Source organism: Notechis scutatus, chromosome 1, assembly GCF_049901735.1.
Source record: "Notechis scutatus isolate UNSWTSFEM ecotype Mainland chromosome 1, rNotScu1.2, whole genome shotgun sequence".
Lineage (NCBI taxonomy): Eukaryota > Metazoa > Chordata > Lepidosauria > Squamata > Elapidae > Notechis > Notechis scutatus.
This window is the reverse complement of record NC_142009.1, coordinates 167749772-167763043: the sequence shown is the minus strand read 5'-3', so window position 1 is coordinate 167763043 and position 13272 is coordinate 167749772. Positions and strand designations below refer to the sequence as shown.

Genomic DNA, 13272 nt, shown 5'->3' with positions numbered 1-13272 from the left:
TACAAGAAGTACACATTAAAAAACAATATGAACAATTGTTGGTACAGCCAAAATTAGGTAAAATATTCACTTCTTTGACTCAATGTAAGAAAAGAGGAGTGTTTTTTTTACATTAAAGAGACTATTCCAGCTAAATTGACTTATACTGATGAGGATGGAAGAGTATTAATGGTGGAAATAATGGATAATAATATGAAAACACTCCTGATTGCAATTTATGCTCCGAATGATAAACAAGAAGAATTCTACAAAAAATTACATTTGAAAATAATTGGATTGGACTATGTTAATATAGTTATGATGGGAGACTTTAATGGAATTGTAGACAAAAAATTGGACTATACAGCAACAATAATAAAGCAAAATAGAAAGACTCCCTAAATCCTTTTTTAAAATGACAGATGAATTAAATCTAAAAGATATATGGAGAGAAAGAAATGCTAAAACCAAACAATATACTTTCTATTCAAATAGACACTTATCATGGTCCAGATTAGATATGATTTGGATCTCAACAGAACTAATATCTAACATTCAAGAAACAAACATTGAAACAAGTACTTGGGCAGACCATAAAGCAATGACAATTAAATGGAAAGGACAAAAGAAAAGATCGAGATGGATGTTAAATAATACTATCTTAAAGGAAAAAGACTTTGCACAATGGATGGAGAAAGAATTGGCCTTTTTTTTTTAGAGAAAATAAAAAAGAAGATACTTCAATACAGAATGTTTGGGACACAATGAAGGCATATGCTAGAGGCTTGATAATAGATTATATAAGAAAAAAGAATATCAAGAAAAGGCAAGCTATTAAAGTTTTAGAAGATGAGCATAAAAGACTTGAAAAAGAACTGCAGAAAATGCCACAGAAAAAAGATATTAAATTAAAATTGGACATAATTAAACATAAAATGGGTCTAATAGAGAAAGAAGAATTGGCACAGAAAATTAGAAGTGCTAAACAGAACTATTTTGAAGATGCAAACAAACCAGGCAGATGGTTAGCATATAAATTGAGAAAGGAGAAAGAGTCAAGGAAAATATTACAATTGATAAATGATCAAGGCCAAGTTTGCTATGGTAATAAAGAGAAAAAGGAAATCATTCAAGATTTCTACGGGCAACTGTATAAGCAAGAGAATATTGATGAGGAAAAAGTCAAACAGTATCTACAGAATGCTAATTTACCTAGGATACCTAAAGAGACTGAAAAAATGATAGAAAGTAATACAACAATGATGGAATTAACTGAAGCACTTAAGAAGCAAAACAATGGGAAAGCACCAGGTCCAGATGGGCTTCCGGCAGAATTTTATAAAACACTACAAGAATCATTGAGTATTCCATTGCTAGAAGTCATGAATGAAGCTATGTTAAAGAAGAGGATACCTAAAACATGGTCAGAAGCTTATATTACACTTATTCCAAAAGAAGAGGCTGTTCCATTGCAAATCAAGAATTATAGACCTATTTCTTTATTAAATGCAGACTATAAAATTTTTGCTTCAATTTTGGCAGAAAGACTTAAAAAATACTTAAATAACTTTATTCATCCTGATCAAAATGGATTTTTACCAAAGAGACAAATTAAGGACAATATGAGAGTAATCCTGGATACTTTGGAATATTATGAGGCACATCCCGAAAAGCAAATGGCTTTGATATTTTTAGATGCCCAAAAGGCATTTGATAATGTGAATTGGAGATTTATGTTATTACTATTGGAACAGATGGGTTTTGCCAGAAAATTTATTCAAGCAATAGAAGCCATATACCATAAGCAAACGGCAAAGGTAATGATAGAGGGAGAATTCACAGACTCTATTAATATAAGAAAAGGTACAAGACAAGGATGCCCCCTATCACCTTTGCTATTTGTATTGAGTTTGGAAGTGTTGAATAGAAATATTAGAGATGATAAAAGTATAAAGGGAATGAAAATTAAAAAGGAAGAATTTAAATTGCAAGCCTTTGCGGATGATCTGGCTTTTATCTTGGAAGACCCTTTAGAAACAGCTCCAAAATTATTGGAAAAGATAGAGACATATGGTGAGGTGGCAGGTTTGAAAATAAATAAAGATAAAACAAAGATTTTGACGAAGAATATGTTATTAAAACAAAGAGAAGAACTGGCAGACCTATTGAAAATTCAAGTTACGAATAAGGTCAAGTATTTGGGGATATAATTGACACCAAGATGTAGTAAATTAAAAGAGAACAATTATATTAAACTTAAGCAACAGATAGCCTTAGACTTGATGAAATGGGAAAATCTACAATTGTCATTAATAGGGAGAATCTCAACAATCAAGATGAATATCTTACCCAGAATCTTATACTTGTTTCAAACAATACCAATTAGGCTTGGAAAAGACTATTTTGAAGATTTAAATAAAATTGTATTGAAGTATATATGGCAAGGCAAAAAAGCGAGAATAAAGTTAAAACTTCTACAAGATGCCAGAGTTAGAGGAGGTTTTGGTTTGCCTAATTGGGAATTGTACTACCAAGCTGCAAACTTGATGTGGGCGAAGGAATGGATAACACTAAGAAAGACTAGATTGTTGACATTAGAAGGACATGATTTGTTGTTGGGTTGGCATGCTTTTCTATGGTATAAGTCAGGGGTGGGCAATTAATTTCTGTCGGGGGCCACATGGAAAATCAGATCTGCGTTCGAGGGCCGAACCAATTTTATAAAAGGCCATTATAGATAGATAGATAGATAGATAGATAGATAGATAGATTCTTCCGCTACGAATAAACGACTGTGTGTGTGTGTGTGTGTGTAAGTATGTATGAATGAATGTATCCCCTCAGTTTACACAAGTTGGCCACTTATAAGTTAAAAAATAAATAAACGCCCACCCCCCAAAACATAACTCCTCCGGTGCCCACGGATAAACTGTGAGCCACCAATTAGTAGCAGGGCTGACCCTCCCTCTTGAACCAACGTCTAATTGGGGGGAGCAGACCGGCCTTCAGTCTCTTGCGAGAAACTGCTGGCTAACCCTGCAAACCGCTTGCCGAGGTGTGTGTGTGGGGGCTTTCGCCTGCCTTTCCCCCCGCCCGCCCAGCGCCCATCCCGCCGAAGCTTTTGCCGTTAAACCGCGAGTCCTCCCGGGCGCTTGGGAAGCCCGATCGGCAGAAAACATCTGCGCGCCTCTCCCAGGACCTGCCCGCTCCGCCCAGCCAGGACGTCCACCACCGAGCGCGCCTCGGTCCGGCTGCGAGGTCCCGGCACCGGCGCGCTGAGGGCGCCGCTGTTCTCTCCCATCTTACTGCAGGGGAAGGCCATGCGTGGAGGGAGGTGTGAAGCGCCTGCTGGTGCTCGGGTCTACAGGAATACGCATCACAACAGCGGGCATTAGGGGAGGAAGGAGGCGGTGGCAGCGGAGCTGCTGCTGCTGCTGGCTGAGAGGTGAGGGAAAGGCGCGCCCAGGGCGCAGCGAGCCAGATGCCCAAGAGCGCACGGCGGGCCGCTCCGAAGCCAGGCGCGGGAGAAAACCGCCCCAGGCCCCCCCCCACGCAGGTCGGGCCCTCGCCGCCACTGCCAGTCCTGGCCGCTCCGGCCGTCAGTCGCTCCTTGGGGCGCAGCTCTTCCCGTGGCCCCATTGCGCTTCTTGTGCTCCTCGCCGCCGGCGGTGCTCGGGGCTCCGCCTGAGCCGAGCGGCGGGAAGAGGCGTGTCGAAGCGTGCAGCGGCCGGCTCAGATCTCTTGGTCCCGGGAATCCCCCTCCACCGAGGTGCCTGAGCCTCGGTGGAGGGGATTCCCAGGACCAAGAGATCTGAGCCGGCCGCTGCAGCTTCGCCGCACCTCTTCCCGCTGCTCGGCTTCGCCATCCCGTGGCGCTGGGTTCCGGAGCGCAGCCCCAAGGTCTGCCAGCCGCGGTGGGGAGCCCGGAGCTGCTCAGCGGGCAGTTGGCCGAACCTCAGAGCGCTCCTTTGGCGCCGCCTCCCGCGCCCTCTTCCAAATCAAACGCAGCTCAGGCGAAATCAAGTGGGGCTCCATCGGTGGCAGCCGCAAGGGCAGCGCTCGGGGATCCTTCTCCCGCAGTCACGACGGAGGGGCGGGGAGGCGAGCCAGCAGCATCCCGCGCTCCTCCCGGCTCGGCGGCTTCTCTCCCCACGAAGGGACTGCGGCGAGACCTCAACAGGTTTCAGCTCTCTTCGCTCCGCCGGGCTCCTGCCCCCGTTTCCTGCTCCGCCTGACAAGCCCGCTAGGCGCCCTGCTCGCTCTCCGCCGCCCGCCCTCCGCCTCAACCGCCTCGACGCATCTGAAAGCAGCCGAAAAGTGGCCGCGGTTACATACGGACCAATCTTTGGCGGGCCGGATTAAAAAGACCAACGGGTCGGATGTGGCCCGCGGGCCGTAGTTTGCCCACCCCTGGTATAAGGGAACTAAAACACAGGGTTATTTTAGAAGACATCATATAAGGGAGTCTTTGTGGTTAAATTGGGAGAAGATTAAAAGACAATGTTATTTGAAAATTCCAGTTTGGTTATAGACCATTGAAGCATTTTCTTATCCTATAATATATAAGAAGGAACAAACAGTTAGATATGGGGAAATACTGGATGAAAAGGGTGAACTTAAATCAATGCAAAATTTAGAGGAACAAGGTATAAAGATGAACTGGTTTTCATATGCGCAAATACATTCAAGGTATGATGAAGATTTTAAGACAGAGGGATTTTATGATAAATTGACTGATTTAGATAAGATTTTGACAGGTACTGATGAAAAGGTGATTAAAAAACTATATGGTTATTTATTGGAAATTAAATTAGAGGAAGAACAAGTTAAAGAAACTATGATTGCTTGGGGAAAGAATTTTGGATATGGGATTGATCTAGAGAAATGGCAAAAATTGTGGTCTCAAAATTATAAAATGACAATGTCAACAGCTTATAAAGAAAATTTGTATAAGATGTTTTACAGGTGGCACCTTCCACCGACAAGAATAGCAAGAATGTTCAAGAACAAATCTGAAAAATGCTGGAAATGTCATCAGACCCCTGGCTCATATTACCATATATGGTGGACTTGTGAGGATGCTAGAAATATTGGACTAAAATTCGCATGTGGTTGGAAAAAATGACAAAGAAACATATAGACTGTTTGTTATTCTTTGGGCTCTATGATTGGAATTCATCTAATACCATCCGACAACATATCGTTGTGCTTTGATACAAATTAAAAACTGGTTTGAGGCACACAGGTCATCTTTTGATGGATTTTAATTGCTGCTGTGGAAAACCTGGCAGCATTGTGTATTGTACCAGGATTAGTATCTGTAAGCAGCAAGGAGGTACAAAATTATCTGGGTATTTATATAGCATTGGTGACATGAGTTTCAGTATGAATATCTCTATAGAGGCATGGAGGAGCACACGCACTGTGGTTTCTGTGTGTCCAGAGTCACAGGGGCATTGTCTCTCAGGATAGGGAATTTTCCTGTAGTGCCCTTCAAGGACAGCTGAGAGAAGGGTGTGAAATTGTTTTTATCATTTCAGCTACCTTACCAAGGTCCATGAAGCTCAGTTTTTATCCAAGGTATCGTACAACTTTCAAAATAATCACATTAGCAGTTAGGTTTTCCATTCATATGAAGGATAAAAGATTATTATGACCATTAATTACCTGAAGAGTTTCTTCTCCTCTGATGATGGTTTAAGTTACGTTTGGCAAATTTCAGTCCCTTTGCTATAGAGAGATGTCTGCTGTGATAAGCTGAGTTCATACAATGTAGTAAGTCACTGCTTTATGATTTGCTGAACACATGCAACACATTATAATGTGCCTTAATTCAAATATAATGCAAAGGCATACGTTATTTATAAATTACAGTGGTACAGATCATACATAGTACTAATCCAGAATCATACAATTTTTGCTTTATCCATCCCAGTAGATTTGGCAGAGTGAGTGTACTCCAAGTCTCTTCAGTGAAATATCGTTGCTTGGCAGGTCTCATAATCAGAATCATTCCTTCTCTGTTGTGGCACCTGTTTATGGAACAGCCTCCTCCACCCCAACCCAATACAGATGGTACTGACTCTTTTAGCCTTATGGAAAGCAGAAAAGATTTCCCCCAAGCACTGGGATCAGGATGTTGGTGGAACTGGCACAGTATGATTAATTGGTACAAGTTTTACTAGGGCCTCAATATTGTTTGCTTGTTTGTTTTTTGTCAAATGGTTTTGTTCACCTGTCAAAATTCCTATTTGCCTATACTGGTGGCTACATAAGTTTGTTAAATAAATAAAATGTAGTTCTGATTAATGTGCATTCTTCTGTTGCTAAATGCTTCTAGCAAGAATAAAGAGTTTGTGCTGTTTTAATATTAAAGCTTTTGTTCAGGGGACTCTCTAGGACATGCTCTATCATGTGGGGCCTGATTTAGCAGATTTATAAGAGATTTCATAAGCCCTCAGTCTGGCCTTTGTGTTCTACATTTTGGGCAAAAGCCAGAGTTTCCTGCTTTGTTGGTTCATGGTGAAAAAATGTTGTATATGCATAACATGGTGCTCTGTAAGCACACTCTCTCTTTTTGCTTCCAGATTCCTTTGTATTAGAGATCTGAGCGTACAATGTGATTGCAGGTCAGCAGTAACTGGATTACTAACCCTATACTAACATTGTACTATGTAAAAGGAAAGATAGATGAGGAACGGTAGCTGCAGTTAGTCGATCTTTATCTTCTTATCTTATTTTATCTTATTTTATCTTATCTTATCTTATCTTATCTTATCTTATCTTATCTTATCTCATCTAGTCTTATCTATATATAAAAGTGAAATTACACTCATGCATCATCACAAAATCTCCAGAACTGTAAAGCCTACAAACTTGAAATTTGGCACGTATATTCCTTTTGGCTTCTAGGTTCTCACTAAGAAAGGATTTTTCGAAATGACTATGAGAGCATTAGCATTTCATATATTATTATTCACATGCTCTGATGGTACGGAGTTCTACTCCCCCTCCCCACCTGAAAAGAAATCTGTTCCAAATGCAAAACACAAGCAGAGGAGAGGAATTTCAGTTTCAGTTTTAGTTTCACAGCAGCAGCCAGCTTTAGTACAGAACAGTTGAGCTAAGCCACACCCAGGCTCCTTGCTGTCTCCTTGCTCACACAGCAAATACTGCTTCAGTTTCCAAACAGCCCTCAACTCTCTCACACACTAACAGGACGCTAGCCAGATGAATACCATTGGATGCTGATAGGCAGAGGCACAATTTTTTCCCTTATTTTCCTCCTCAAAAACCAAGGCCAATCACATAGTTTTGCAGCGAAGCATGGGTATAGAGCTAGTTCAGAATAAAAAACACTAAAAACATTTCTTCATTATCTCAGCACATGGGCAGATTTACCTCTCAGGAACTGAGAGCAGTTGTGATTTCTGGATTGTACAGGGGTCTCTCCACAACTGCAGCACAATCCTGGCAAAAGACATATAGTATGGAGTTGCCAACAACTTTAAGTATGTTCCCATACAAGCTCCAACACATTTTTTAAAATTGAATCTAAAGCATTGCACAGTCCTAAAACCCAGAGATGGCTGCTTTAGTGATATCCCAGTTTGTCTATCATATAATTTTAACGGCAGAAAATCCTTTATATTTGCCAAACTTTTAGATATAGTCTTGATCCTATAGTGCTGTCTGTGTGGTTTTAGCTTATTACAATATTTTATACATTACTTATATAGTGTTTGCATTATTTTCATTAACTAGTCTTTTGATCTTTTAATAAAACTCTGGAAAGTGACATTCATAATAAAACAAGCACCTGTTATAGCACCTGTTGAGTAGGTACTGGTAGTTCTTCTTCAAGGTACAATGTAGTTGTTCCTTACATAGACCTTGATTTTGATGTTTGTTCTGTCATAAATTTCACTCAAAACTGAAAAGCCTAAGAAATTTAAATTACCACACTGGAAGGTGTAGCAATGCAATTTAGGAATGTTGACAGAAATCACCCATTATCAGCCAGAGAAGTGGCACCATGCTTTTCCTCAGGACTTGGCTGGCAAATAGATTCTAGCTGGAGATGGCTGTTAGTAACACCTCTGGCACAGCTTACAAAGACAAACCTTGTTTCTTGCTCTTCCAAAGTTGGGAGCCTGGCCATTATACAGCAACAGTTATTGTGCCTGTTTTTTGGCTGTGCTGCCAGCATTCCACATAACATGAGCGGTATATAAAGCAGTGCATTCAGCAGAGCCATGTTTGTTCTGCTGTACAAGAGAACAAAACAAAATGCTTGACTAATGGAGAACTATGGAATTGGTAAGAAACTTGAGGCACTTTTCTTTTTAAATATGAAAGAGTTCTTAATGGGGAAATGCAACAAAGAAAAGGAGGCTTGCAAAACTAGGGAATCTGTATCCATATAGAATAGACATAGAATAGGAAGATCATTGTCATTAAGGAACTTTGATAAAATGCACAAAATCTTTCTCCTGTAATATGCTGGTGTCGCTGTTAATATGTGGCTGGCTGGTTGATCTAAGATCTAAGGTTTTGATGTTCATAATGGCACATAATCAATCAATGGATCATAAATTTCTAAACACCTATCAATACAGATTGTAATATTTGGGATATTAATACTAGTTCTGTATCTACAGCACATATATTTTTTGTTTAATAACTTGGTTTCAAATTGGGAATCTCATTTGCCTTTTGTTCCTCAGATTTTTATTGTTATTTTGGGAAAGAACCCAAATAGACTTGTAATTATTCAAGGTATCTCAGTCCTTAATTAAAATAAGGAAAGCCCAGGGCTGTGGATAAGGTGAAAAAAAATCCTCTAAGAAGGAAATGGCTGCATCTGTATTGTTGCTGTGAGAATGGAGCTGCATGGAGTCAGTTGGGGTCAAGCTCAACTTGAAGACGACTTTATTTTTTTTGTAAATCTGAAATATTCATGGTTGAAACCAAATGTTGTTTCTGAATTGCATTTTCTGGAAGTGAGGTCTGTTGAATCAATCCAGGTTTCTTTGAAATAAATAAATGTGCCAATTTTATAACATACAACTTTTCTTTGAACTGACAAATGCTTTTTATCGGTTTGTCTCTTATTTATTTAAAGATGATTGAATTGGCTATTTGAAAATTGGCTATAATTGAAAATGACTATTTTTCACAAAACTTGGCTTTGGATAAGATACTCTGGATTACAGGAAAGATATTCAAATTCAGGAAGTCAACCACTGCCTTGATCTTAGTTTGAAAAAGAGAGAACTGAAGTTAAAGTTTCTGTATATAACATGAAGGGAAAGGGATTTACGTTCATTGTCCGTTCATTGAGAACCAGGATCTCACATGGCAACTATTATTGTCTTTTGCTTCCAGACAATCGAAGAAAAGATCCTCCTCTCAGTGGTCATGATCCTAGGACAGCTGTTCAACTTAGAAGCCTCAGTACAGTTTTAAAACGCCTCAAAGAAATCATGGAAGGAAAAAGTCAGGTATTGCTTTATGCCTGCTTTAATAGTTTTTGAGTAATCCTGAAATCAGTTCTGTGTTGTGTTCTGTTTTTTTTAATAAAATCCCATTTTGTACTTAGAATTTGTATAGGGAATTATGGAACTCTGCTACTACTAAATATATTTTCAAGCAATGGCGTAAGGGCTGTCTGCTAATATTGACAATAATAGCAAATCAGTTTTCATACCTTTCCAGTGTGATATATTAGGTTTCCTTCTCATGTGTGAGTTGGAAAATTTTCTTTTCTCTAAATCAAATCCTACTGCTTAATGATTAAATTGAGAGCATTACATAAGTGAAAACGTTTGGCTTGGGTAAACTGTGCAGGGCATAGCTTTTTAAAAGAGGAGCAGTACAAATGTATTACCATATTTTTCGCTCCATAAGATGCACTCCCCCCCCCCCCCAAAAAAAAAGTGGGTGGAAATGTCTGTGTGTCTTATGGAGCAAATATTGCACCACAGACTGGGCCACGGCGGCAGAGTCCTTTTACAGTGTCAAACCCACTCTGGAGGTTTGCCATACCTGGGTTGGTGTGGCGGCAGCAACAGCAAATGGCGGCAGCGATCCCCGTCACCTGGAACAGCTGATTGGCGGTATTCTGGGAGGCTGATCCAATCGTCAACCAGCTGCTTGGCCGCGAAGGCTCCAGCATTCCCCAGTGGAGGCAGCAATAGTGGCGTTTCTGGTCGACCAGCCCACTGATCGGCAGAGCTACGGCGGGGGACACTGGGATCCAACTGTTGCTTAGCTGACTGGTGGTGGGCACAATGGAGCGGACCCCTGACGAGCTATGTGCTGGGGCTACAATAACGTGCTAAAGCTGACCAGACTATTTGCTGTTTGCTGCAAGGGTGGCAGAGGCAGATTTTTTTTTCTTGTTTTCCTCCTCAAAACCTGGGTGCCTCTTATGGTCAGGAGCATCTTATGGAGAGAAAAATATAGTAATTCTCCATTATCAATTTTATAGCAACTATGAAGATTGGAGAATTTTGATACCTTATAAACAAGCTTGCATATGGTCATATTCTGAATCTAATTTGAGTTTCATACTTCAACTCTATTCAATCTGTAAATCAGTATTCTAATTTAATTTTGGATTTGTGAGATCTCATGGTATACATTCAGAAATAGAAAGAACACTGTGAAACTGTTTCCTTGACTAAACAGCAAATTTCTTCCATAGGACAGTGACCTCAAACAATACTGGATGCCAGATAGCCAGTGTAAAGAGTGTTACGACTGTAGTGAAAAATTCACTACTTTTAGACGCAGACATCACTGTCGGTTATGTGGGCAAATTTTCTGTAGCCGATGTTGTAACCAGGAAATCCCTGGAAAATTTATGGGTTACACAGGTAAGATGAAATGTAATCAAGCATCTAGCTTTTGAGAAAATGAAGAAATGATCCTTCTGCTGGAATTGGTGGGTGAGGGTGAATTTCATATTGATGCAAAACATAATGGGTGAAACAGCTAGTAAGAATTCATGAGCAGTAATATCCATACTACCACCAGCTGAATACTAGGAAGATTTTTGCAGTGAACCCATGGATATACAACCATATCATGCCTTGCCATTCCTGGTTTCTCTAAACACAATGACACTTTCCAGAAATTGTCAGGATAGTCATCCATTTTCTTTCTTGACCTGCAGCTGTTCTTCCAAGTAATTTTACTGGGTTGAAGAATGGGTTGCAAGTATGGAAAGGCCAGGTGAACTGAAGTTCCATGTGCTGAAGCCAACATTCTAATTGCAACACTTTGGTTAAAGATTAGCATGGCATGTGGGTGGAGTTGAGGTTGTCCTTTTGCTATGAAACATGTTTTACTAGGTTGTCTTCAGCTCTTGTATGTATTGCAGACCCTGGTGCATGCTGTATATGCTTTCTGTTCAAAATCTAGCTCACATTCTGTGTAGTGGTATTGATCTCAATGTTTACTTTAGGTTCTTGATACAAATGGATGGGTACAAGGCATGATAAAAAATTATTCTACATTTGAAATAAGGCCAATACAGTAGGAACTACCTGTTTTTCATGTCACAATTTTTAAAATAAAATTAAAAAGCAATCTCTTCTATTTCTCATAGGTGATCTGAGAGCCTGCACTTATTGTCGCAAAATAGCCTTAAGCTATGCGCACTCCACAGAAGGTAACACCATTGGGGAAGACTTGAGCGCTTTATCTGATTCATCAAGCTGTTTATCTGTATTGGATCCTGGGGAACCCCGTACTCCTGTAGGTAGCAGAAAAGCTAGTCGTAATATTTTCCTGGAGGAAGATATTGCCTGGCAAAGGTATAATATTTACATGTTTAGAAAATCTGTTCTTTGTTCAATTTTACACTAATTTTATAACCCCCAATTAGAAAAAATTCTTTGGACAACTTTAGTTATCAGTTTTGCATTCTTTAGCTATGCACTTGAACATTATTTCAGGATGCTGTGTCCTCTGTCAATAGTATGCAATTCCTATATTATCATATTGAAAATTGGTCATATTTCAGTCATCCACCAATGACTTTTCTGTGATCCAGTGTAGACATTTCTCATCAATAAAATACTGTCACAGACCACCATCTTGTAGCCTGAGACATCAGTTCTGTTACTTTCATTCCTTGGAGTTGAAAATTCTATTTTTCAACAACACAGAACTGTATTATCCACCAGCATATTTATCATGTTGTTGCACTGAAAATTGGAAGAGGTCTATGACCATATATGGGTAGTCATCACTCAGCATCTATCTTTTCAAAGTTACAACAGCACTGAAAAAATGGTCCATGAAATACAGCTATTGCAGTGCCCCTGTGGTCATGTGAACAAAATTTGGGCCCGCCCTATTTACAACCACCCTCCCGCCACTACTCCCCCCAGATGACCTTGTCTCCCTCTGTTAGGCTTATCATTCTGGTCACATCTAGGGGAGGAGTTGTGGAAATGTCCTGTGGGCTGGTGAGTGAGAGTTAGAGGCAGCTGCTGTGGACAGGCACAGGAAACAAATGTGTGTGCTATGGCACAGTGTGCCACTATCAGCCAGTGCCTTCTCCTCCATGCTGTAGTGAGAGCCCAGGATGGGTAGACTCCTTCTTATGACATCATTAAGCTGAGTCTGTACTTGTATATAAAAAGCCAGCCCCTGGGAAAATCTTTGACTCAGCTTCTTTAAGTCACAAGCTGTATCTCTGAAAGCGTTAGCGTTTTATTCAGTGATTTTCTACAGAAGCTACCTTGCTTCAATCAGCTCCCGGGGATCCGGGCAGCTGTAACTTCAGGAGAGCGGGGCTCCGTTCTCCTGCAACGTTGGGATAAATGTTTTCCCAAGCGCTGCTAGGCAAGCAAGGAAGCGTCTGAGACCTTCCCCATAGCCGCAGTTTGTCCGATCGTAAAACTGATCGGCAAACTGATAACAGAGCTAGCCAGCTGATCGTGTGGGAGGCAGTCTCTTCCTCCTCTGGCTAATCTGATTGCTCAGGGCTCGCAATAGCCTAAGGAGCGAAATTCACTTCTATGAGCCATCGACGAGCAGCGGCCATCTTGGAGTGCAGTCTCTTCAGACACGAGGTGAGCAGCCATTTTAGGTGGCCTGGCGGCCATTTTCAGGGCTCCAAAGACCCAATTCCACCCTCTGCCATCCTTAAGCACTTTTGAGAGTCATTCCCTCAATGCTTGAGCCTTGCTTATTTTAAAATGGATCAGGACAGTGCTCATACAGAGCTTTCCCCCCCAGTGGAACATGCCCTCCAACCTACTAAAAGGAAAAGATGCA

The 13272-nt window shown here is 40.7% G+C and overlaps 1 protein-coding gene across 4 annotated transcripts in view; it reads left to right on the top strand.

Annotated features, from left to right (window-relative positions):
* PIKFYVE (phosphoinositide kinase, FYVE-type zinc finger containing) overlaps positions 1–13272 on the top strand; it is a 116476-nt gene that overhangs the window by 17444 nt on the left and 85760 nt on the right. For 3 of the 4 annotated variants that reach the window (XM_087949420.1, XM_087949421.1, XM_026673177.2), the window contains exons 4-6: positions 9367–9482; positions 10688–10859; positions 11594–11801. In XM_087949420.1, the coding sequence (XP_087805546.1) occupies positions 9367–9482; positions 10688–10859; positions 11594–11801 (496 nt within the window). Of the gene's footprint in view, positions 1–8248; positions 8299–9366; positions 9483–10687; positions 10860–11593; positions 11802–13272 lie in introns of those variants that run through there. The other variant, XM_087949422.1, reaches the window with a different exon arrangement.